The 26,284-nt window shown below is 45.1% G+C and overlaps 1 protein-coding gene across 1 annotated transcript in view; it reads right to left on the reverse strand.

Annotated features, from left to right (window-relative positions):
- Positions 1–26,284, reverse strand: part of DENND4C (DENN domain containing 4C) — a 92,267-nt gene that overhangs the window by 18,338 nt on the left and 47,645 nt on the right. The window contains exons 11-21 of the mRNA XM_083592679.1: positions 23,064–23,164; positions 20,652–20,870; positions 18,539–18,684; positions 17,390–17,425; positions 16,880–17,010; positions 16,093–16,225; positions 15,304–15,510; positions 12,944–13,072; positions 6,011–6,155; positions 4,397–4,543; positions 1,311–1,436 (exon numbers count right to left, since the gene is read on the reverse strand). Of these exons, the coding sequence (XP_083448805.1) occupies positions 1,311–1,436; positions 4,397–4,543; positions 6,011–6,155; positions 12,944–13,072; positions 15,304–15,510; positions 16,093–16,225; positions 16,880–17,010; positions 17,390–17,425; positions 18,539–18,684; positions 20,652–20,870; positions 23,064–23,164 (1,520 nt within the window). The remainder of the gene's footprint in view (positions 1–1,310; positions 1,437–4,396; positions 4,544–6,010; positions 6,156–12,943; positions 13,073–15,303; positions 15,511–16,092; positions 16,226–16,879; positions 17,011–17,389; positions 17,426–18,538; positions 18,685–20,651; positions 20,871–23,063; positions 23,165–26,284) is intronic.

Here is a 26,284-nt window from a genome sequence, read left to right on the forward strand (position 1 = left end):
TGCGTAACTTTAATCAAACAAAACAGAGTTTAATTCCATACACTCTAACACACAAAAGGTAACATTTTAAACGGGGGGGGGGCAGGGAATAGTGGCTGCAAATGAAAATGATGACAGCACCCTAAAACAGCCCAAAGACTTCCCTGAAAAGCCAACTTTTGGCTGCAGACTAAAAAGTCCAGAGATGAGGAGGGGATGCAAGACCTCTTTGGAGAGGGTGTTCCACAATTTAGGACATGTACTTGCTAAGCACCCTCACCCTCAGTATTTCACGTAGTAGACAGATGGTTGGTAGTCACTTAGTCAGGACTAGCAGCCCTGGGTACCGACCTCAGCCCACATTCCAGCAAGCGGACCCACTGCCAAACTCACTCACCCCCAGCCCAGGGCCCTTGCTGTTTCTCCTTGTTGTTGCTACCTGTTTCCCCATCCCCTCCAGGTGAGTGAGCAGTGGCAAGAGTGAGCACTTTCCCCTATGCTCCTTTCTGCCCTGAAATTCCTAGCTCTGGATGCATGAGGGTCTCCGACAGCTACGTTGCACAGAGAGCATCAACAATGAAAGAGAAGGCTCAAATCAGCTGGACTTCTCCTGGCTATGTACAGTGGTACCTCGGGTTACATACGCTTCAGGTTACATACGCTTCAGGTTACAGACTCCGCTAACCCAGAAATAGTACCTCGGGTTAAGAACTTTGCTTCAGGATGAGAACAGAAATCGTGCTCCGGTGGCACGGCAGCAGCGGGAGGCCCCATTAGCTAAAGTGGTGCTTCAGGTTAAGAACAGTTTCAGGGTAAGAACGGACCTCTGGAACAAATCAAGTACCATATTTTTCGCTCTATAAGACGCACCAGACCATAAGATGTACCTAGTTTTTGGAGGAGGAAAACAAGAAAAAAAACTTTCTGAATCCCAGAAGCCAGAACAGCAAGAAGGATCGCTGCGCAGCGAAAGCAGCAATCCCTCTTGCTCTTCTGGCTTCTGGGATAGCTGCGCAGCCTGCATTCGCTCCATGACACGCACACACATTTCCCCTTACTTTTTAGGAGGGAGAAAGTGAGTCTTATAGAGCAAAAAATACGGTACTTAACCCAAGGTACCACTGTACTGCTATTAAAAAGCACAGCCTAGCGAACTCTAGCTGCGCTTTATCAATTGTTTGTTTCTCCAACCTTTTTATTCTGAAAGATTCAGGTGGAGGCTGTAAACATACTGAACGTGTGCTTTCCCTAGCAAGATCAAAAACACACAAGGTCCGTTCGCTTTACTTAATAAAGCACCACTAAAGCGAATAAAATTGTCAAAGCCATACCTCCAATTAAGTCATCGCCTTTGGCAACAAGCGCTTTTTCTACAAGTGTATCTGTTGTATGAAGACTGTCTGCATCATCCTTTACAAGTTCATCTTTAGAACCATAACCCTGATCGGACTGAGCACCTGCAGGGAGGAAAAATGCAACAGATCTTCTAGCAAATTATTTCCCAACCGGCAAGCCCACATTTGATGTTTTACATTATTGGGGGAGGGTGGGGGGACTCTTGGTGCCTAGCACACAAAAATTACCCTCACATAATATTTAGAGTGTGAAGGGGAAAGAGCAGCAGCGGAGACAGAATGAAAAGGTTTGTTTGATCTGCAGAGCGAATTTTCAGCAGGACGTTATTGAAGCTGACAAATGGTAACTCTCCCCAGAGGAATAAGGACCATTCCCAGGGCCATTATAAGGTAAAAAGGACCCCTGGATGGTTAAGTCCAATCAAAGGCAACTATGGGGTGCGGCGCTCATCTTGCTTTCAGGCTGAGGGAGCCAGTGTTTGTCTGCAAACAGCTTTCCGGGTCACGTGGCCAGCAGGACTAAACTGCTTCTGGCGCAATGGGACACCGTGACGAGTGCCAGAGCGCACGGAAACACCGTTTACCTTTCCGCCACAGTGGTACCTGTTTATCTACTTGCACTGTTGTGCTTTCGAACTGCTAGGTTGGCAGGAGCTGGGACAGAGCAACGGGAGCTCACCCCGTCGTTCAGATTCGAACTGCCGACCTTCCGATTGGCAAGCCCAAGAGGCTCAGTGGTTTAGACCACAGCGCCACCCGTGTCCATTATAAGAGAACAAGGGAGACGTTTGTGGTGAGTTCCAGCACCTTTTTCTAGAAAAACAGCACTGACCACATACCCCACAATAATATGCATTAGTCTGCTCTTCTCTGTGATAGAAGCTAGTTAGCCCACTGCTGTTAGCTACTTGCCCATTACACAATCCTACTGAATTAACCGGTCAGACCTCGGCTGTGCCTTGGGGTCTAGGCCTCTCACAGCACAGCAACCCCCAGCTTCTCATTCGTGCTGCTGTGGGTCAGCAGTATGAGGGATCTCAGCGGCTGCCAATCCCAGCAGCTGCCCAACGGTCACAGAGCCTAAGAAAACCCAGCATCTCTCTGCTATAGCCCCCTCGTTAAGTCCATTAGATGCACGAAGATGGTCAGAAGTAGAAATGCATGCAACATGAACTTGTGCCAAGTACCAAACAGAAGTTCTGCAGCGCATCTCCTTATAGGATAGCTTGTTAACGGCAAACGGGATCTGTGTTTTTGCTTATTGCCAGGGGGGCTTCCTGGCATTGTGCCCAAGCTGCAATTAACCGATTAATGGAAAGTGCCTAACTTCGTTCTTACAAGTGCCGTATTTTTCGCTCTATAAGACGCACCAGACCACAAGACGCACCTAGTTTTTGGAGGAGAAAAACAAGAAAAAAATATTCTGAATCTCAGAAGCCAGAACAGCAAGAGGGATCGCTGCGCAGTGAAAGCAGCAATCCCTCTTGCTGTTCTGGCTTCTGGGATAGCTGCGCAGTCTGCATTCGCTCCATAAGACGCGCACACATTTCCCCTTACATTTTAGGAGGGGAAAAGTGAGTCTTATAGAGCAAAAAATACGGTAAGTGTGCCACACCAATTGGTCATTGTTTACAATATCAGGTTAAGGGGGAAAAACCCTCTAACTACTCCTTGCGCATCAAGTGACAAAAGAACCCCATTAATAAATGGGAAAATTTACCTGGAGTGGTTAACATTCAAGGGCAGAATTAGTGCACATTTGCCTCCAAGGCTTCGCGCCATGCAAGTCTGCACCCCACACCAAGGACAAATGCGGCACCAAGGGACAGCACAGAGCAAGAAGCAGAGCAAGAGAGATCAGAGAGAAGGAATGTTTAGTCGTCTACAAGGCAAAAACAGCCAGGCCATCTACACAGGAAAGAGAGACTCAAAACGCTTTAAAAAGGAAAGATGTCAGAAAGTTTAGTCCAGAAAGTGAGAGAAGAGGAAAAACATGGACAGGCTATGAGGAAGATCTGTGTGTGGCAATGCCTTCAGTTTTGTCTTTATTTAAAATGCATAACATATATCATTTGAAAGGCTGAGTGAGAGGGGGAAGAAAACATTTAAGGAGTATTCATAAAAATACACTACACAGAGCTAAGGAAAAACCAAAGAAAACCCTAAATGCACATTCGTATCTGGCCACCAAATGTTGGTTACAATCTATAATGTTTCTACCTGATGCAAGTTATTGCTGCTTTGGCTGAAACACTATATTCCACATTGAGTATGCAGCTGCTTCTTAGCAATTTCCCCTTTTTCCTCCCCGAAATGTAAGCCAAGTTCAAATATACATTTTTATATACATATAACACAATGCTTTTCCTGCCAGCGGGTTGTTTGCCAATTTGTAATTTGAACAGCATGCTCTATTCTTATCAACAGATTACATGTATGTACAAGAATTTGCCTTATTCACTGGCTTCTGAAGACTAAATTGCTCTAGGGTGGGTGAATTCAAGTTCCAAGCAGACACAAAGCTACACTTCCTTATTATTAATCAACAGCACTGTGTCATGTCCCCCCCCCTTTCCCATTAATATTGTCCCCAGTTATTCCCCCTTTATGCAGAATAACACCAGTGAGATACTTCTATGCCTGAACCCATGTAGAAACATGCACTCAGACTGCGATTGACACATGCCGTTTGTTTCCTGATGATCACCCCGTGAACTGTGTCCTTATGGATTCGGCTGTTCAACTCTCAAAACGTCACGGTACACAATTTCTTGCAAACAGAGAGAACGACGCAAGGGAAATTCAAGTCAGCAATGTATTAGGACAGTGGTTCCCAATGAGCTAAGGACTGCAGACCCCCTGTTTTTCAAAAGCCAAAAGTAGGACCCCCGCTTTTGAAAATGTTGAGACCTCTATGGTAGTTTCTGTTATGTGGATGGTGCCGCGGACCCCCCCCCCCCGGTTGGGTCGCACGGAACCCTCTGGGGTCCACGGACCACCAATTGGGAACCACTGAACCAGAAGAAGGGTGTGCAGTTAGTGAAACCCAACGTATCTAGTACCTGTGCTAGAGTGATTAGCAATGGAATCAAGCCTGACTAAGTCTCTGACGAAGAAGGTGTGCTCCCCACTGTTAGCATCATTAGAACTAGTCACACTATCATGGCTCACCGTGTCCCCATCACTTCCACCCGTGTGCATCTGAGGAGCTGAAGACAGGAACAAGAGTGAATTAGATACAAAAGACATGAATATTTTCAAAAAGAAAAGAGACAGCGGCTGGCTGCATTCAGAGAAAGCGCTAGACCAGGATTCGTCAACCTCGGCCCTCCAGATGTTTTTGGCCTACAACTCCCATGATCCCTAGCTAGCAGGACCAGTGGTCAGGGATGATGGGAATTGTAGTCTCGAAACATCTGGAGGGCTGAGATTGAGGAAGCCTGCGCTGGACCATCAAGAATAACTCTCTCCTCCTCCATCCCTCCTGTGCACCAGCAAAGAAATCGGAAGCTTACGTTTCAGCTTCGTATTCGCTTTCTTTTAGGTAAAGGGTAAAGGGACCCCTGACCATTAGGTCCAGTCGTGACCGACTCTGGGGTTGCGGCGCTCATCTCGCTTTATTGGCCGAGGGAGCCGGCATATAGCTTCCGGGTCATGTGGCCAGCATGACTAAGCCGCTTCTGGCAAACCAGAGCAGCACACAGAAATGCCGTTTACCTTCCCGCCAGAGCGGTACCTATTTATCTACTTGCACTTTGACGTGCTTTCGAACTGCTAGGTTGGCAGGAGCAGGGACCGAGCAAGGGGAGCTCACCCCGTCGCAGGGATGCGAACCGCCGACCTTCTGATCAGCAAGTCCTAGGCTCTGTGGTTTAACCCACAGTGCCACCCGCGTCCCTATCACTTTCTTTTAGCATGCATTTAATTACAGTGGAACCTAAGTTCTTGAACGTCTCTGTTGACAAACGTTTTGGAACCCGAACGCCGAAAACTCGGAAGTAACTGCTTTGGTTTTCCAACGATTTTCGGAAGCCGAACGTGCTACATGGCTTCCGTTTAGAGTTCCCCTACTGAATTGAGGCTTCCGCTTTCGGTTTTCGAGCTTTTCGGAAGTCAAACGGTCTTCCGGAACGGATTACGTTCGAAAACCGAGGTCCCACAGTACTTTTATGAATCGCTCGCCCATAAAACGCCCTTGAGCGATTTCACAAAAATAAGAAAAAACACAATTATATACATATAAAGCATATGTAAATAAAAAAAAAAATCAGGAATCAAAATCTCTAGCAATGTCATCACATCATAAACTGTGGATCATCTTATTTTTGGTTAATGAAAACAAGCTGAAATGGTCTTGCTCTACCAACCAGAATTGAAATTAACCACAAATTGCCCAGGATAGGAGGACATGGAAAGCTGTCGTTAATCAGAAACAGAAGCGAAAACTTCCCAACTTGTTTCTTGACAAGCCATTGTCCAGAATCTGAATACCTGTGGGTAGTCTCACAATGGGTGGGGAAAGGTGCCTTTTCCCCACTCTCTTTCCAACAAGATACAGCTTGATGCTTCTCAAATTATGTTACATGGATCTTTGATGAAATCCCCTGATGCTACCTTAAAGCCAACGAGAGAGCTCTTTATACCCAGATTCTGCAGAAGCTGGTCTGTAGGATTACCTGGTATTGAAATAGCCTGCGAACACTGTGTTGACTTTCTGAGACATTGCCTAAATTGTGCCATGCTGTGCACCACATTTCGCAACTTCGTCCAGAGAAATATACCACTGCGATTGCTGCTGGGCCACGGGCTCTCCAAAACTGCCTGGAAAAGTGAGATGATTAAGCCAATGTTTCCCATAGTCAAAATGCTCTAACAAACTCAAATAACTCGCATTTATCTACTGCAATCTCAGTGTGATGGGATGGTGAGCTGCTTGTGCGTAAAATCCTGATCCCTCAGAGTTTGGCTAAGTTCCCAAACCTCTGTCTGTGATGGAGCTCCTTAAGCATGGCTCCATCAATCGCTCGTTGAATCGGACAGTGGGCGTTTACGGAACTTCTTCCAGCATAAAAGCTCCTTAACGGAAACGCGTCTTCTGGACTCTCGGCGTGACAGTTTCCGCCGAGGAGTGGGTGTCCCTACGGGAGGTCCTGAAACCTCCCCACTGTTCTCGCTTGAAGTGTCTCTGAGCCCTCCCTCCGACTCACTTTCCCTTGGAACTCCACTTCTCCCCCTGCTGGTCCCCTCCTCCGCTGAGTTGTCTCTCTCACCCTCCATGAGCCCTTCCACCTCCTTCGTCTCAGATGACAGTTCCCTGACATCCACCTCCCCTCCAGGGCCCCCTTCACCCCCTTCCCTCCCCTCCTCTGCGGGAGGCGAGGGAGCAAAACCCCTGAAGGAACCTCCCTCATCTTCCGAAGTTTCGAACACTTCCCTCCACCTTTTGCTGTTTCCGGTTTCCAAGTACTCCTCCTCCTCGGAGTCTGTACCTCCTTCCAACTCCGATTCCCTGAATCCCTCCAGTTCCTCCTCATCGTCGGTGGTGCCAAAGTACTCCCTCCGGAACCTAGCTGCTGGCTGAGGTTTCCTGGGGAACCTTTGGTGGAACGTTTCGATCAAGACCTCGTCATGGACCTCCTCTGCCTTCACCCAGGTGTTTTCCGACTCCGGTTCCCCTTCCCACGCGACCAAATACTCCACCTGATTACCCTTCCACCTGGAGTCGATGATTTCCGCCACATAGTTGCGGCTTTCCCTTTCTTCTATGGCTGGCCCCCGTGTGGATACCCCTTCACCTTCCCCCCTGTATGGTGACAGTAATGACCTGTGGAATACTGGGTGCAGTTTCATGTGGTTCGGTAACCGGAGTCTGAAAGCCACTGGGTTGACCTGTTGGATGACCTCAAATGGTCCCAATCTTTTGGGTCTCAATTTCTTGCAACCCCCCCTTGAACGGCAATCCTTGGGTTGATAGCCAGACCCGACTCCCCACCCTAATTGTTTCACCTTCCCTTCTGCTCTTGTCTGCCTGCCTCTTATATTCTTCTTTGGCCCTTTCTAAGTTGTGTTGGAGTTGACGATGGATCGCTTCCATTTCTTCTACAAAAAGTTCAGCGGCCGGAACACTCCATCTCTCTCCTCCTTCCCCTGGAAACGCCCTGGGGTGGCACCCATAATTAGCCAAAAAGGGGCTCATCCCGGTGGACACATTCTCTGCATTATTGTAAGCAAATTCCGCTAGTGCCAACTTTTCGACCCAATCGTTTTCTCTGTCATTGACATAACACCTCAGGTATTGTTGAAGGATACCGTTTGCCCTCTCCGCCTGCCCATTGGTCTCAGGGTGCCTGGCAGTCGAAAAGTTGACCTCTACGTGCAACAAGCTCATAAGCTTCCTCCAGAATCTGGACGTGAACTGTTTCCCTCTGTCGGAAACCACCCTCAAGGGGGCGCCATGCAGCCTAAAAATATGTTCTACAAACAATTTCGCTGTCTCTTCCGCCGTGACTGCATGTGAGCAAGCTACAAAGTGACCCATCTTAGTTAACTGGTCTACTACGACTAGTATGGCGGTTTTCCCCTGGGATTTGGGCAGATCAGTCATAAAATCTATCGACACCGCCTCCCACGGTCGCTCTGGTGTGGGTAACGGTTCTAATAACCCCGCTGGTGCCCGCCTTTCTCCTTTGGCTCTCTGGCATTGGTCACACCTTCTCACATACTACCGTACATCCTCCCTCACCTTGGGCCACCAAAACTCCCTGGTCACCAACCACATGGTCTTGTGTTGCCCAAAATGCCCCGCTGTGGGATTGTCGTGCAGCTGTTTGAGTACTCTCCCCCTCAATTCCCCTTCGGGTATATATAGCGCCCCTTTGTAATACAATGCCCCGTTTCTTTCTTCAAAACCTCCGGGGTCTTCTCCCTCTCTCCTTAAACCTCTGAGCTTATCCTGGGCGTACTCATCATTTACCGTTCCCTCTACCAGTTCTCTTTGCCCCACCCAGGCCGCACCACACACCCAGTGGTCCTCTGGGATAATATGTCTCTCTTCTGGCGCTCCCTCCCCCTCCAAATATTCAGGTTTGCGAGAGAGAGCGTCCGCTCTGATGTTTTCTGGACCTGGCACATAGCAGATTTCAAAATGGAATTTGGAGAACTCCTGGGCCCATCTCACTTGTCGTTGGTTGAGCACTCGTGCCGTTCTCCAATACTCCAAATTCTTGTGGTCCGTACACACTTGCACCTTATGCTGTGCGCCAATTAGTAAGTGTCTCCATCTCCGGAACGCTTCGTGAATGGCGAGTAGTTCTCGGTCATATACCGTGTAGTTCCTCTCGGATTTGTTCAGCTTACGCGAAAAGAAGGCACACGGTCTCCATTCCGACTTATTGCTCCCTGGCTGAAGCAGCACCGCCCCCACCGCCCGGTCTGAGGCATCAGTTTCCACTCTCATGGGTTTTTGTAAATCCACATGCAGGAGCTGTTCTTCCGAAGCGAATGCCTTTTTCAATTCCTCAAAAGCGTGCTCCGCCTCCGCCGTCCAAACGAATTTCTTCTTGCTGCTTAGACAGTCCGTGATGGGAGCCGTTAAGTGGGCAAAGTTCTTGATGAATTTACGGTAAAAGTTCCCAAACCCTAAGAACCTTTGCACATCTTTTTTCGTTTTTGGTGTCTTCCATTCCAGCACCGCCTGGACCTTGCCTGGATCCATGGCTAATCCCTTGTCTGATAAGCGGTACCCCAGGAATTCCACCTCCTTGGTGTGGAACTGACACTTCTCCAATTTCACCCACAACTGGTTTGTTGCAGCTGGCTCAGCACTTCCCTGACATCCTTTACATGCTGCTCCTCATTCTCTGAATATATCAGCACGTCATCAAGGAAGGCCACGCAATTCTTGTAGAGCAAAGGTCCCAGTACATGGTTCATGAGCGATTGAAAACAGGCGGAGCCTGCTTGTAATCCAAAGGGCATAACGAGATATTCGAAAGCCCCTAGGGGGGTGAACATCGTTGTCTTCCATTCATCCCCCTTCTTTATTCGTATCAGGTTGTACGCTCCTCTCAGGTCCAGTTTCGTGAATATCTTTCCCTTCCTCACCCTGGTCAAAATGTCATCAATCCTGGGCATGGGGAAAGTCACTGGTTCTGACACGGCATTTAACCGCCGGTAGTCCACGACCAATCTCGGTTTATCCGTGTTTTTTTTGTCCACAAAAAACACTGGGCTGCCCCCCACCGCTCTGGACTCTCTGATGAAACCTCTCTTCAGGTTTTTGTCAATAAACTCCCTCAACTCCTGCATTTCCCTGTCTGACATGGCGTACAGCTTGCCCACAGGGAGCTGGGCCCCAGGGACCAGGTTAATTTGGCAGTCAAAGTCTCTATGCGGTGGTAGTTTATCTGCTTCCCTTTCGCTGAAGACCTTGCTCAGGTCAGCGTATTGTTTGGGCACCTTCCCTTTGTCCGCCACTTCCGTCCCTGCTAGGCAGGCTTTTGCCCCTTCTGGCACCTTTCCCTCTTTGCAGTGTTCCAGGCAATGTGCTGACCCAAAGGAGACCACCCTCTGATGCCAGCCCACTAGCGGGTCATGCAACGCTAGCCAGCTCATTCCCAAAATGACTGGCGCCCCTCCCAGGGTGGCTACATTGAACGCTATCCTTTCGGTGTGCCTTGCCACCCTCATAACCATTGGGACGGTCTGTAGGCTAACTTCTCCCCCCAACAGCTCCCTCCCATCGATCGTGGTGACCTGCAGGGGGTTGCTTAAAGGGAGTGTCTGTATCTGGTGTTCAGCTGCAAACTCCTTGCTCATAAAATTACAGGAGCTGCCTGAGTCCAACAGCGCCTTGGTCTTTAGTGGGTATCCGTTTGCCAGCTCTAGCAACACCTCTATTACTAGGGCTGGTCTTGGAGGTTCCGGAGTGGGCACTTTTACTGCTCCTTGGCCTGTCTGCAGTGCCCTGACAGTGGCAGACAGGCGTTGGCTTTTACTGGCTCCTGGACTTCCTCCTCCTTCCCCCCCAACAGCTCCCGCCATCCCTTGCCATTCCTTTCTTTGCGGGCAGACTCTGGCAAAGTGACCTGGCTGCTGGCAGAGATAACATTTCTTGGCGCTCTTTCCCTCCTTCTTCCTCCCTTCACTGGGATTTGAAACTGCGCGCGCGCGCGCTGTTCCAACTTCCATCGGCTCTCCGGGCGGGAAACTTGGTTCTGGAATCTCTGGACTGCGGAAATCCCTCCAACGCTCTCCTTTCCCCTCCCGCTTCTCCAAGGCTCTTGCCTCCTGGCGCGCTCCAATGGTCAGCGCTGATTTGGTCAGCTGGTCCATAGACTCCGCCCTGGGCGCCCGGGAAAGTTCGTCTTTCACCGCCGAAGAAAGCCCCTCTTCAAAGAGCATTTGAATGGGTTCCGCCGATAGGTCCCACCCCAATTTATGTATCAACATTGTAAACTCAGTCCAGTACTCACGAACCGATCGGCTCCCCTGTTTGCAAGCCATCAATTGTCTGCGCACCAGTCCCTGTTCAATCTCGCTGGAAAACATCAAATCCATGGCGCGAAAAAACTTCCTCGCGTCCTTCAGCATGTCACTATTCCCTGCCATCAGGGGCCGGACCCAGTCTCTCGCCCCCCCTTCGAGATGGCCAATCACAAACGCCACTCGCGATGCCTCATCGGGAAAGTCGTTAAACTGCAGTTCGAGAGCATACTGCATCTCTGTCCTAAAGGCTTGGTAGTTCCTGGGGTCCCCCCCAAACTTCTGCACCATTCCTGGCATCTTTCTTGCTAGTGTAGCGCCTTTTGCCTTTTCTGCATCCTGCGCCCTCCTTTCTTCTAGCCTCGCCGTTTGCATTGCTAGCTGGAGTTCCAACACTCTGTACCTTTCTTCCAGAGTTGGACCTTCTCCAGCTCCTGCTGCTCCTCCGGCTCCGGCTGGGTTGCTCATGATGCCTCTCTGCACAAGCTGCTTTCAGGGACTGTCCGATTGCTGTGATGGGATGGTGAGCTGCTTGTGCGTAAAATCCTGATCCCTCAGAGTTTGGCTAAGTTCCCAAACCTCTGTCTGTGATGGAGCTCCTTAAGCATGGCTCCATCAATCGCTCGTTGAATCGGACAGTGGGCGTTTACGGAACTTCTTCCAGCATAAAAGCTCCTTAACGGAAATGCGTCTTCTGGACTCTCGGCGTGACAGTTTCCGCCGAGGAGTGGGTGTCCCTACGGGAGGTCCTGAAACCTCCCCACTGTTCTCGCTTGAAGTGTCTCTGAGCCCTCCCTCCGACTCACTTTCCCTTGGAACTCCACTTCTCCCCCTGCTGGTCCCCTCCTCCGCTGAGTGGTCTCTCTCACCCTCCATGAGCCCTTCCACCTCCTTCGTCTCAGATGACAGTTCCCTGACACTCAGGGACAATGCTATATTCATCATCGCCATCAAACCTTTTATTGGCATCACATACAAACATCCAAAACAAATCAATGCAGAATTACCACTTCCCCAGTGGCAGAACAACTCTATGTGGCCTTCCTAGATATTAATGCTGCTTTTGACACTGTTGACAGGGGGCTGTTATGGACCAAACTGGAGACAAGGGGCCTTGAACTCAGATTATTTTACTTGATCAAAAAGCTTGATACAAAGAACACCTGTCGTATAAGAACAACACCAGGGAATGAAATGACAGATCCTGTCATCATAAACCGAGGAGTAAAGCAGGGCTGTGTACTCGCTCCCTCTCTTTTTAACCTCTTTCTTAACGACCTTGCTTCCTTAACAACCTCGCCCACAGCCCAAAACTCAATATATTAAGCATTCCCATCCTCCTATACAATGCTATATTGCACCACAGCTGTGCTCAGGGGTTCCCCCCTTTGAAACAATCTCACTAACAACTAAACCTGAGAGCTGCTGGAATTTTAACATTTATGGGACAATGCCATGAAAAATATCCAACAGATTGACTGATGAAGAAGTGAGCTCCATTACCAGTTACAACAGATAGGTGGGTCAAGGGATTCCTTTCAAAATACGATGAGCACGTACCATTCTTTCAGAATTGGCCCTAAATAAAGTGAAAGCTGGACCATAAAGAAGGCTGATTGCCGAAGAATTGATGCTTTTGAATTATGGTGCTGGAGGAGACTCTTGAGAGTCCTGTGGACTGCAAGAAGATCAAACCTATCCATTCTGAAGGAAATCAGCCCTGAGTGCTCACTGGAAGGACAGATCGTGAAGCTGAGACTCCAATGCTTTGGCCACGTCATGTGAAGAGAAGACTCCCTGGAAAAGACCCTGATGTTGGGAAAGATGGAGGGCACAAGGAGAAGGGGACGACAGAGGGCGAGATGGTTGGATAGTGTTCTCGAAGCTACCAGCATGAGTCTGACCAAACTGCGGGAAGCAGTGGAAGACAGGAGTGCCTGGCGTGCTCTGGTCCATGGGGTCACGAAGAGTCGGACACGACTAAACAACTAAACAACAACAACAACAACAGGCCTAAACAGGAAGGTTCCTCAAGGTCATCACCCAGAACAGGAGGAATCGACACGGTGTGTAAGGGCTTCCTTGATTGTGGTCTCCCCCAACCGCTCACCCCATTGCTTGCTTACCTTGTTGTAGTACCCATATGTGATGGCATTGGGTGCTATGCCAGCAATTTTCATTTCAAAGAGGGCCCTCACAGCCAGAACAGGATGGCCCCAAAGTCCACAGAGCAGCATCACAACCCTATAGCACACCTGGTAAAAGATGGGAAAGTTCATATTGTTAGAAGTAACTTCGGCGCCAGATGCGACTACCTGCAAAAGATAAAAAGGCCTCCTCTATGACTTTCTGCATGAAAAAGAAAATGAAATAATGACATTTGGATTTCAGGGTTGAAGATCACGTTTCTTCATAGAAGTGGCTTTGTTCAGTGTTATACTGGAGTGGATGAAGTGAATATTGTTTTTATAGAGCAGGCAGACGAAGAATTGGAAGTCCTTTACTTTCTAAATTTTATTTTTCTCTCTTTTTTCTTTTATTTTAATCCTTTATTATTTTATTCACATAATATACCTTCTTTACAGCAAACAACTCCAAAATAAGCTGACAACTCAAAAATAAAATCATATGTAACAAAACCACAAGTCTCATGTTTTCATTTACACTGATCTCCTCTCTGATACTTTTACTTGATCTTTCTTGCTGCTTTTTGCTTTCCTTATAGAATATTTATAAAAATTTAAATCTCTTAAATCCTATACCAATCTTTAATAATTTCAATTAATCCTTTCAGCTATTTTTCTCTCTTTCTCCCTCCCTCCTTCCTTCCTTCCTTCCTCTCGCTCTCCCTCCCCAAATCTCCTCTCCCCCTGCACTCAACCAGAAGCTGCGGAAGCCACGTCAGACGTTCGGCTTCCACAAAAAAGTTTGCAAACCAGAACACTTGCTTCCGGGTTTGCGGCGTTCGGGAGCCAAGCCGTTTGACAACCAAGGTCCCACTGGAGAGGGTTTGTTGACAACAGCGGAGCTGGAAGGAATGTTTATAGTTTTTAAAAGAAACTTTCAAAAATGAAGTTTAAGTTTAAAACAGATCTCCAAGCTGGTACAGCACAGACCCTCTCATATATAGTTCTCACTCTGAAGAAGGATCCCTTAGCCCTTTCTCAGAGTGAGGAAAGAATAGGCAGGGAGGAGGTGGGGGGAGGGAATGATAATACCCATAATAAGCCAAGCTAATAATGAGGGGTTGGGCCCGAAATTCCCCTCATCACCCATAGATGCCACCCCAAATAAAGACCACATTCTTCCTTATTCCTGTCCCATACTGATGTGACTGCTAGGTGGATTTTCAGTTCCTTATGCCAAGTTTCAGAAGATTATTCTGGCGGCACTAATTCAATATTATACTTTTCTCATCACTTCCAAACTTGACACCTAAGGGTGTCATCTGCATCTGCATGGAAATACATTCTCTATTTTTCCCTATCTAAATTTGGTTGAGGCAGGGTTTAGAGGAGGAAACTCACTAAATAATAATAATAATAATTTATTATTTGTACCCCGCCCATCTGGCTGGGTTTCCCCAGCCATTCTGGGCGGCTTCCAACAAAGATTAAAAATACATTAAAATGTCACACATTAAAAACTTCCCTGAACTCACTAAAGGAAGCAAGTGTGACGATATGTTAGAGCCAAGATTATTACATTCCCCATTACAGTCCAAGTGGAAGAGGAGACAAATAGTTTCAGAATAAGCTTTTAAAGTTTGCAGATGGTTTAAGCTGACCTGTCCAAAATAATTTCCCTTTTCTGCATCACTGCCATCTTTTTTCATGCTTTTCTCCCCGGGGAAACTTCACTTTCTCATCTGGCCATTAATTTATATTTTTATAGGTGAATTGTAAGAAGAATGTTTTGAGCAATTGGACTTTTTACAAAATTACAGGAGGGTCCGGTGAAAGAAACACATATTCCTGAGTATGTGTGCTTGACCGCGGAGTGAGGCAAATGTTATTCTCTGAGGGAAGACAACTAGAGTTTGCCGAAACTACTTTCCCACATTTAGAGAGGAAGGGGTTGTATACAGGGAACACATCACACTTCTCTTCTTCCAAGGCTAACTCAGAAACAGCACCACCCAGGAATGATGGATGTTAAGGCAATTGCTGCGATTAAAAAGATCTAAAGTGATGCTAATAACTGACAGAATTTACCACATTTTCTTCCTCTGAGCAGTTACACTGGCAGAGTAAGATAGCAAGATTTCAAGTCACTAAATGGATTTCTGGCTTGCTTATTTAGACCATATCTGATTTCTGTATTCAGAGGGGGAAAAGGAAATATCTGAAGTTCATTTAATCCAAAACTAAGGAAGCTTGAAATTTCTGGTAAAAAAACACAAAACGGTTCTACAATACAAATATCAAGCAAAGATTAAAAATGCATTTGGATCTCTTTATGTGGTACGTGATTTTTTTAAACTTACTTCATCTAGTGGTTCCACATCAGTTTTCCTCATTTTAATAAGAACGTCGTATGCCTGCTGCAGGGCTCTGACTTTGGGGTGGGAAACCCTAACATAAGCTGGGAGACAAATGAACCATAAGCTGTAGCAATGGCTGAAGAGACACTTGGCCCACTGGGAAGCATTTGCGTAGTATTTCTTGGCAAGCTTATGAGCTGCTTTTATCTCCTACAGAAAAGTAAAGCAAAACAAAAGGGGGGGAAATCACAGTTATCAGTTGGAACGTCACATCTCACAATCCTTTAACCACATGCAGTGTGAAAGACAGAAAGCAGTTCTGAAAGTATGGCTTTTCCCAGGGTTTTAGCTCTGCTTCAAATATTCAGAGCTGAATATTCAGCTATTCTCAGAGTTACATATTTATTTCATTTCACAAGACTTATATATACTGGGAGCCAGTGTGGTGTAGTGGTTAAGAGCGATAGACTCATAATCTGGTTAACTGGGTTCGATTCCCTGCTCCTCCACATGCAGCTGCTGGGTGACCTTGGGCTAGTCACACTTCTCTGAAGTCTCTCAGCCCCACTCACCTCACAGAGTGTTTGTTGTGGGGGAGGAAGGCAAAGGAGAATGTGAGCCGCTTTGAGACTCCTTTGGGTAGTTATAAAGCGGGATATCAAATCCAAACTCCCCCTCCTCTTCTTCTTATATATCACTTATTTTTTAAAAAAAACACCTCTCAGTTGTTTACATAAAATATATGCTTCCTCTTATATAATCTACTACATCGCTTTTAAATAAAAACCTGACCTGCTTTGTCCTCTTTGCCATAAGTGCTGGACTATTGGAAATGTTTCCTCCAGTTGAGTGCCTGCTGAAGGAAAGCTTGAGCTCTTGTGGTCTGTCAAAAAGCTTCAAGTCTAGCCTGGGGAAGGTTTTATAGCTGAAAGAGACAAGTTCAAAAGGTGTGAGCAAGCCTGTTTGTTTGTTGAAGCACAATATACTTAGCATAAGACACCACTTCGACAACTTCCAACCAAGAATTGCACATGGTGGATTTTAGCCATACAGTAGTACCTTGGGTTATGAACTTAATTCGTTCTGGAGATCCGTTCTTAACCCAAAACCGTTCTTAACCTGAAGCACCACTTTAGCTCTCCTTCCTGACCAAATGCAAGAACCTGGACATTATACCTAAGGGTCTTAGAATTAAGAACCCTCTACAATCCATCTTAGCGATGTATGGAAGTAAGAGCTGGACCATAAAGAAGGCGGATCGTCTAGTAATTATTATCAGTAGACAATTTTTTAGCTTATATTTAGAATGCTAGGCTATGCAATACTGTAATACCAAGATACCTTTCTTTCACAAGACATTGGGAATATCCATGCCGTAACACATTGTTAATGAAACTGGGTAGAAAAAAAGCAAGGAACACCAACGACCATCGATGCAACATTATCAGAATTCAGAACAGACCAAGACCAAGGTAGCAATGTAATTTTTAAAGCAGGAAAGCTAATATAAAAGGTTGAAGTATGCCGGAAAAATCTTTATAAATAGGATGAAGACAAAAATGTATCCAGACTGCCTTACCTGTATTTAGGTAGCCTATCCTGTCCGTCATCAGGGGGAGGTTCAGGTGGCATGATAAACACTGTGTGTTCACTCTTCTGCGACTCATCCAGTTCAATCAATCGGGTATCCTCTGTGGAATCCGTATCAACCTGCAAATACATTGTATTGAAATTGCACGTGATGATGCAAGTTTAATGCCTTGCCTTGCATCTCTAAGTACAGGAAGCAGCACCATGAAAAAATATATAGACATGTGCCTAGTCTATTTAGTGATTTATTATTTTTACTTATTGCCTGACTCTCACCAAATGGCCCCAGGGCAAGTTACAAAAATGTCCACCGAAAAAAATCAACGCATGGCCAGTTTACAAGACATGCATTTTGCAGCTATCATACACTCTGTACTAGCCTATCAAAAATTCTAAGGCATATAATTAAACAACCACGATTCCCATTCCCACGATATTGTCCAGACATGCAAAATACCAGAAAACTCTTAAAATGTTCTTATAGGAAGTAAATAAATACCTTTTCTCCTTTTTCTGATCCTTTCTCTGGAAAAAGCTAGAAAAGGCAATAAAAAATAGAAAAGCATATATTAAAAACTCCAAAACTGAGTATAATATTTTTTTTTCATACTCTTTGCCTAAGAAAAGCTGCTATTGGATATTAAACACAGAAAGTTCCCAAAGGAGAAGTAGGCATACTTTTCAGTGTACGGGAGATTCATGTACCAATGGGATCTTCTAGCCTGGACTACAAAACTGTGTGAGAGACAAATCACACAGGCCCATGGATAACTCCCTCTGCCATTATAAAAGAGAGTTTGAGCTAGAGATGTGCCATTCAAAACAAGCTCCAAGAGCTCTATATCCACATGACTACAATTATTGCCAAGTCCATTCTACTACATGGGCTTCTCCATTAAGGCTGATATATGTAGATACTGCACTGCTATTTAGCCACACACATTTCCTGTATAAAACTACAATAAGCAACTCAACTCAAGCTGTTTCAGGAGGTGAAATTACATTCCATCAAAGAAGGAGAGACTCAGGAGCATGGGTAGACAAACTAAGGCCCAGGGGCCGGATCCGGCCCAATCACCTTCTAAATCTGGCCCTTGGATGGTCCAGGAATCAGCGTGTTTTTACATGAGTAGAACGTGTCCTTTGATTTAAAATACATCTCTGGGCTATTTGTGGGGCATAGGAATTTGTTCATTATTATTTTTTCAAAATATAGTCTGGCCCATAATAATAATAATAATAATAATAATAATTATTATTATTATTATTATTATTATTATTATTATTTATACCCCACCCATCTGGCTGGGCTTCCCCAGCCACTCTGGGCGGCTTCCAACAAAATATTAAAATACCGTAATACATCAAACATTAAAAGCTTTCCTAAACAGGGCTGCCTTCAGATGTATTCTAAAAGTCTGGTGGTTGTTGTTCTCTTTGACATCTGGTGGGAGGGAGTTCCACAGGGCAGGTGCCACTACTGAGAAGCCCTCTGCCTGATTCCCTGTAACCCCACTGTCTGGGGGACAGTGGACCGGCCCCCTGTTGAAAAAGTTTGCTGACCCCTGCTCAGGAGCATTTAGCAAAGAGAATCAAAAGCCTAACACTATCACATTTAGTTAGACAAAAAAGAGAAAGAAGTTTTTACCTTTTCTACGCAGTCGTCAAAGAATGCCAGTCCAGTATCTTTGTCACTCACAAAACTGCATTCTACAATGAAGCTGCTAAATATCTGCGTCTTTGTTAAAACCGTGTAGAATTTTGTGTAGGCACGGTCCCTGCTTTTTAAAAACCCTAGTTAAGAAACAAGACAATTTGCTAGAGATAAAAGGTTCACAATTAACTTTATTTGCATATTGAGCTTCTTACTTTAGCAACTTCCCATTTCCCCATTATATTATAAGTGTTTTCCGCTCATATTTCTTTATATCATTATATGCCACCCAGTTAATAATGTGCTCTGGGTGGTTTACGGTCAAAAGTTTGTTGACCGTATAATATATAATATTAATTATATTAATATTATAATATAATATAATATAATATAAAACTGTAAAAAAGCAACCCACAAGAACCCCAGAAGTTAAACAAAGCAAGACCAACTACAGCATAGAAAACAAAACACACATGAACAAAAAGAGTTAAGCACGCTTGGGGATCTTAACATTCCTAGGAAAATAAGAGAGTCTTCATGAGATGCGCTGAACGTAGGCACCAAGCCTGTGCTGTAAGAATTCTAAGGTCCCAATATAAAATACCATATTTTTTGCTCTATAAGACTCACTTTTTCCCTCCTAAAAAGTAAGGGGAAATGTGTGTGCGTCTTATGGAGCGAATGCAGGCTGCACAGCTATCACAGAAGCCAGAACAGCAAGAGGGATTGCTGCTTTCACTGCGCAGCGATCCCTCTTGCTGTTCTGGCTTCTGAGATTCAGAACTTTTTTTTTCTTGTTTTCCTCCTCTAAAAACCAGGTGTGTCTTGTGGTCTGGTGCGTCTGGTGCATCTTATAGAGCGAAAAATACGGTAAACATTCATAAATGTACAAGGCAAACATATACATAAGTATATGAACCACGTGTCTGAAATAGTACAGGAGAGCAATCCTGAAGCCATTTTGAGTCTTCCAAATTGACCTCAATATATTTCTCTGCAAGGAGGGAGGCAAATGGGGAAAGCCTTCCCTTTGTCTCTCTGCTTACAAATCCTGTCTTCTTGGTGGGGGGGGGGAGGGGAAAACACAACCAAAACCAAAAGGAGAAAGATGAATTGCCTAGTAATCTTATCCAAATTTAACCTGCCCATTTCCTTTGAGAAGCTTCTACGACAACAGCATTTTTGTGCTGTCAGTTTTCTGTTGCCACAATGAAAATGAGTATTTTGTAAAAAATTGCAATTTTGACAAAATAATCTGAGGACAATAAGCTCTGGGAAGTGGGGAGGGGGCAAGGTGGGAACTCTTAAAATTCAAACCTTGAGTGCCCATGTAACCCTATATGATATTTATATATTCTAGGCTTGGTGAATTTGAGAAACCAACAAACATAAATAGGTTTTCCCATTAATTTCAACAGGGCTTGTGCAAGAAGATTCCAGAACACTCTGGTGCTGTGAAGACTTTAAACTCTACTGCTCTCCAACTCTGAAGTCCAATAACATGCACAGTGCAACCCTGTGGATATACTGGCAGTAGGAGTACAATATGGGCATGTCTTTAAGTTAACATCTTACATTAAAAACCTGACAGTACCAAACTATCGAAGGCTTTTCACCAAAGCCAGACTAAACGTCTTTCCTTCTGCAGTGTTGGATGGCAGGTTGAGAGGAGTTCCCTACCAGGACAGACTTTGCTCGTGTGCTCAAGACATCGATTCTATAAAACATATTTTGTTGCACTGTGCAAAATATGAGCAAGCCAGGGCTGAACTGATACTACCCTTGCTGGTACCTTTCCCGGGAAAATCAAAGGCTCACTATGTCAGGTTCCTATTGGAAGACCGGACAAATGCTAGAACATTAGCAGTGGCAAAGTTTTTTTCGGTGGTTGCAAGAACCAATGATCCCTATATTCTGAACAAAATGCTTGTTTAACCTGGAGGTAGGCTGTATGAATTGTGTATTGCTTTGTTGGGTCTCTGGACCCTAATAAAGATTGATGATGATGATATACAGGGGACGTCTGTGAGACACAAGCTGAGAATGGCCATGTTACTACTGCTGGCATTTCATTTCAACCAGTGCCCACGTTCTTCTCAAAACTCACCTTGATTGTCAAACAAGGAATCTGTAGCAGTAGCTTTATTTGAAGGTGCCTGGGTGATCGGTTTAAGAAACGTCCTGTACCCTTTTAAAATAGATGCCATGAAGCGTAGAAAGGCTTCCTGAATCTCCGTTTCAAATTGCGTGTTCTTTTTGTGCCACGAGAAATCTGCCTCTATAGGGGTCATCTCAACCGCAGAGCCTTCTTGTGTCTTTCTGTGAACTGGGGTAGAGGTTGGAAGGAGGAAAGCTGAATTAAAGGGTTTTTTTCCCCAGCTCCACAGGTGTGGTTTATTTAAATATCAAAAAGGCTAACCATCAAGGAATGCTTACACAGAGGCGAATTAAGAGTGCAATTTACAGCGTTTGGAACCTAAAACCTCTATGGGCTTTGACTTTCAACTCTACCATTCACAGTAACATCTTAGCTTCAAGCTATTATGTCATACCCTTTTATCAGCAGATCTGGGAAAACTGAAATAAAAGTGTATGCTAAGTCAGTGAGGTTACTGAAACTAGCATTATGCTTGGCACTATGCATTAAAAATATAGCCTTCAGTAAACAGCAAAATGTGTTTGTCTTTCCTAAACACACAGAAAAAGGAAATCTCCTTTGCAATCACCACCCTGGCACTTTCTACCCGTCACGGGAAAATGTGATGTGTGCCAAGAAGAGTTTTAGCTGTAATGCACCATGGCTTTTTTCTATGTGTGTGGAAGCAAGCAGTTTTACTGCAGATAGAAACAACAGCTCTTGATAAGAACCAAGAAGAGGACCAAAAGAGGAAGATAAGAAGTTCCCCTACTGATTCTGCAGGGTAAGTACACGGGTAGTAGTAATTTAGGTAAAAGGTAAAGGGACCCCTGACCATTAGGTCCAGTCGTGACCGACTCTGGGGTTGCGCTGCTCATCTCGCTTTATTGGCCGAGGGAGCCGGCGTACAGCTTCCGGGTCATGTGGCTAGCATGACTAAGCCGCTTCTGGCGAACCAGAGCAGCGGACGGAAACGCCGTTTACCTCCCCGCCAGAGCGGTACCTGTTTATCTACTTGCACTTTGATGTGCTTTCAAACTGCTAGGTTGGCAGGAGCAGGGACCGAGCAACGGGAGCTCACCCTGTCCCGGGGATTCAAACCGCCAACCTTCTGATTGGCAAGTCCTAGGCTCTGTGGTTTAACCCACAACGCCACCCGCGTCCCAGTAGTAATTAAACCCCTTCTATAATTTAACCTCTTCTATATTACCAGCAGAGTTCACACTTCACATCAAAGTATAGTTTAAAAAAATAATATCATTACCAGCATGTTTTTGCATGCTACTCATATCGTCCGCTTTGTTCCTGCTGTTGGCACCAGGGAGAAAACAAACCAGCTTGGTTTCACTTCCACGCAAACCAGAGCCCATGGTTTGTTTCCTCCTAGGAATAAACATCAAATTCCAAATAAACCACAAGTCCTGGCTCACAAATAAAGGGAAGCTAGTCTCTGGTAGGGCTGGGCGATAAACAGTAGAACTTCGGTTTTCAAACGTAATCCGTTCCGGAAGACCGTTTGAGTTCTGAAATGTTCAAAACCCAAAAACTCAATAGCCGACAGCTAGGCCTCAGGACCTTGCACTCAGCTGAAGCATGTTCGACTTCCGAGGTGTGTTCAAAAACCAAAATGTTCGTCAATGGAGACGTTTGAAAACCGAGGTATGACTGTATTGATATATCATCCAAAATCGGTTTGAAGTTCACATTGTGATAATTGTTTCATCATATTTGAGCTGGAAATATCACGAATCACAATGTGTGTAAGGGCTAGGCGATACCTGGTTTTCAACATTGCGATAACTCACTAGCTCAACCTCACAATATCACCAGCTAAACACTGCAATCTGCCACAATGTATGAAATTAAGGATGGAACTATAGAGAGGCGAACAGGACAATGTTGGGGCAACTGCTACTACTCAGGGGTCTAAAACGGATAAATGATTGAGCGGGTGGTTGCTGAACAGCTCCAGGCACGCCTGGAGGATGCGGACCATTTGGATCCCTTCCAGTTGGGATTCAGGCCTCATCATGGGACTGAAACTGCCTTGGTCGCGCTGGTCGATGATCTCTGGTGGGCTAGGGACAAAGGTGAGAGCTGTTTCCTAGTTCTGCTGGATCTCTCAGCAGCTTTTGATACCATCGACCATAACATCCTTCTGGACTGTCTAGAGGAACTGGGGGCACTGTTATACAGTGGTTCCACTCCTTCCTCCTGGGCCGTGTCCAGAAAGTGGTGGTGGGGGATAAGTGTTCAGACCCCTGGGCCCTCTTGGGTACCCCATAAGGGAAAAGGAGTTGGTTTTTTCCCTTATAACACCACCATTATAATTATCTTCTTTTGCTTAAATCAACTTTATTCTCCTTCTACACCATGGTTTACCTAATGCCAGTTGTGGATGCAATTTCTTTAAGGTGCTGAGCAGGCTTTTGCATGGCTTCTTAGGAAGTTGCTTCCAGTTCATGCTCTTCTTATCATCTGATCTACACGATTGAGAAAACACACACAAATCAATATGGATATATGTTTAAAGGTGCAAAATGTATTGCTTTATTCTAGCATTTCTTAACGCCCAAGAAGAAAGGAAATTATAACACTCCCACACTCCAAAGCACCTTTTGTTTTTTCGAAGTGAAACATCTGGTAGCAGCTATTGGGTTTCGTGAAAAAGCGATAGAGCTCTCTTAACTGAATTTGGATCTAATCCCAGAACGCACAAATTTTATTTAAGTTTGATTTAGGCAGTATTCCAACACGGAGTTCCCTATCCTATTTCAGCGTCTGCATTTTAAAAAACAGTTTTCCACATTTTAACTGATTTCCCCCTCCAGTCGGGGAAGGAGGGAATCACTCAGGTACAATTAAATTTGGCAGGCATACAATTTTGCACCTTCATTGGACTTTTAATTTTAATGAGTCTTGAACGTGCACGGCAACAGATTCAAGTGTTTTCATTTTTCAGATATGCCTTTAAACCATTATAACTGCAAGAACTGAAAATATTCAAAACCATGATGAATCACTATGCTGTTATTTTTCTGAGATTAAGTCCGGTGTCAGAAAGAAGCAAGCATGTTTTTTTGCAGACTGGGAACAGACTGTCAATCAAAAATAAATAATTTGATCCAGGATCCAGGAGTGGGGAACTGCTGGACCACAACTCCCAACATCTGAAACCACTGGCCATTTTGGTAGAACTGATGGGAGTTGGAGTCTATTTGCATCTGGAAGGGAGGGGAAATAATTGCTGGAATCTGTTGTGTCCATCAGCAGGCCATCATTTCACACAAAACCTACGCTATGCATGCAAATGTGGGAACCGCTCCTTTATACACAAGATCAAGGGCAGGATCTAAATAATTAGTGTTTGTGAAACACGCACAGCTGCAGTATAGAGCTTCACAGTTTCTCTGCTGCTTAAAATGAGGCCTGTGTCTTCTGCAAGGGAAGCTACATCAAAAATGCAGAAATATAACTCTGGCTGTGTGCAGCTCATTAACATATGCCCATAATCCTTTTTGGGATCGTGACCAAGACTGGGATTGGGCATCAGCAAGTACCTGACTGGCAAAAATAAACTCAGCTTTTTATATTCCTCCTGGTGCTTGAGAGGAAGGTTTGGAACATTTAGGAGAAATAAAACTGCACCTCAGAAAACTAAAGAAAACCACAGTGCGTGACATTTAAAAAAAAAGGGGGGGGAAGGGGATTTGTGGATTAATGCTTAATGTCATGTGTTACCATTGCTAAGGCCAACAGTTAAATGTAGAGGTATATTCAGATATAGAGGCTAGATTATTCACAGGTGGATTCAGTTCTTAAAATGGGTGAGATGGAGAGAAAGCACTACAAGAATGATATCAGGGCTTTTAGAAGAATACTTGCTTCTCCCAGACACAGATATGCATTTAGGGGAACCCTGCAATTAAACAGCAGGCAGTCCTCAGCAGCAACAAAAACTAATATGAGGAAAAAATGACCTGTCGACCCGCCCAATATCTGCACACGAACAGCTTCTCATTGTCACTTCTGTTAATAGACTCTGAAAGCAACTGAAGTTAGACAATGAAGGGGACCGTCTGATGAATGAAAGCTATTCAACATTTTTCTGGCACTCAGTAATGCCTCCATCACTATGGTATAGTTGGTGGCACCAGAGTCACACACAAGACCTGCTTATCTGTGACAAGTGTCTTATCTGTGACAGCGCTTTGCTTTTCTGAGAAGTGCTATTCTTCCTTTTCCTCAACGCAAGGTCATCTTGGCAACTGTTCCTGGGTAATTTTGCGGTGACCAATGTAAGATCTGTATGCTTCTTTACATAATACTTTGTGTTTTAGTTAATGTCATCTAGCTCCAATTAACATTAAGCTATTCGTTTGTTGGCCGACTTGATCCTCGCTGCAAAAATGATCAAGAAGTGGGCCACAGGTAGTTTAAACACTTTATTTTAACCGTGTTTTAAAAGGTGCAAATAACAGTTTTGCAATCTCAACAATTTATCTGTAATTTGGATAAGTGTTTTCTCTAAAGGCATGGATATGTATTTTTCTAGAAAGAGCTAATGTTTCACGGGCAAGTGTCAAACTTAACATTTATTGCAAACTGTGGGGAAAAGGTTTTTCTGTGACCAACATAACATGTGACACGCAGAGATGGCTAGACTGACTGGAGAAATCAGGAGGGTCAAAACTTCAACAGAGAACGGGACAAAAAGGTTGTATTTAAAAGAACACTGTAAACACTTGAACTCTTTGGCAGGTTTTGAATAACCCTTGAAATATTACAAAGACTTTGGATATTTTGAAGGACTCTTAATTCGAATGAACTACAATATGCAGTTGATTAAGATATTTAAAGGACCCACAGATGGGAGGAGGGAGGTGCTAAGATTCGGAAGAATCTTGTTTTATCCTTAATATTAAAAAAAAATGTGTGATTTTTTTTTGTAAAACCAATAAATTTTTTTAAAAAAAACGTGAAAATTCATTGATAGACACCCAAAAATAAAAGCTTTCAAAGCAAGACCCAGGTCCATGAGGGAAGTTGTAATGTTCACAAGAATTTACACCTGGCTATGGCAACACCCTAATGATTTGTTTCTTTCTAACCCAGAATATATACCATTTGTAGGGAAGAGAACCGTCACAGGAAGTTCCCCTTTTTAAAAAGAGGATTTCATATTAATGAATATCATATTGTATCACTTGGCTACTATCTATTTTATTTTCCAGTCTCAAGCCCAACAATAAACTGACCCCAGTGGCCATTTCTGCTTCTGCAGAAATTTTAGTACCGGGGTCGGCAAACTTTTCCACTGGTGTGCCGGATCGGCCGTGCGCAGGAGCACGCACCCCTGTGCACATGCGCACACGCCCGTTGCTCTTTCACCACTGACTTTCGGAGCCATGGTGGGGGAGGAGGCGGCATCTGTGGCTTCCTATTGGCTGCAGGAGCTTCCTGCAGCCAATAGGAAGCCAGGGCTGCGTCCCAGAAGTCAGTCCCCGCGCGGAGCAACCGCCGCAGCACGCCAGTTTAGCTCCACGCGGGGACTGACCGAGCGGGCGGCAAGGGCCAGGGGCCAGTTTAACGACCCCCTCAGG

Source organism: Podarcis filfolensis (assembly GCF_964270895.1).
Source record: "Podarcis filfolensis genome assembly, chromosome: 17".
Taxonomy (NCBI): Eukaryota; Metazoa; Chordata; class Lepidosauria; order Squamata; family Lacertidae; genus Podarcis; species Podarcis filfolensis.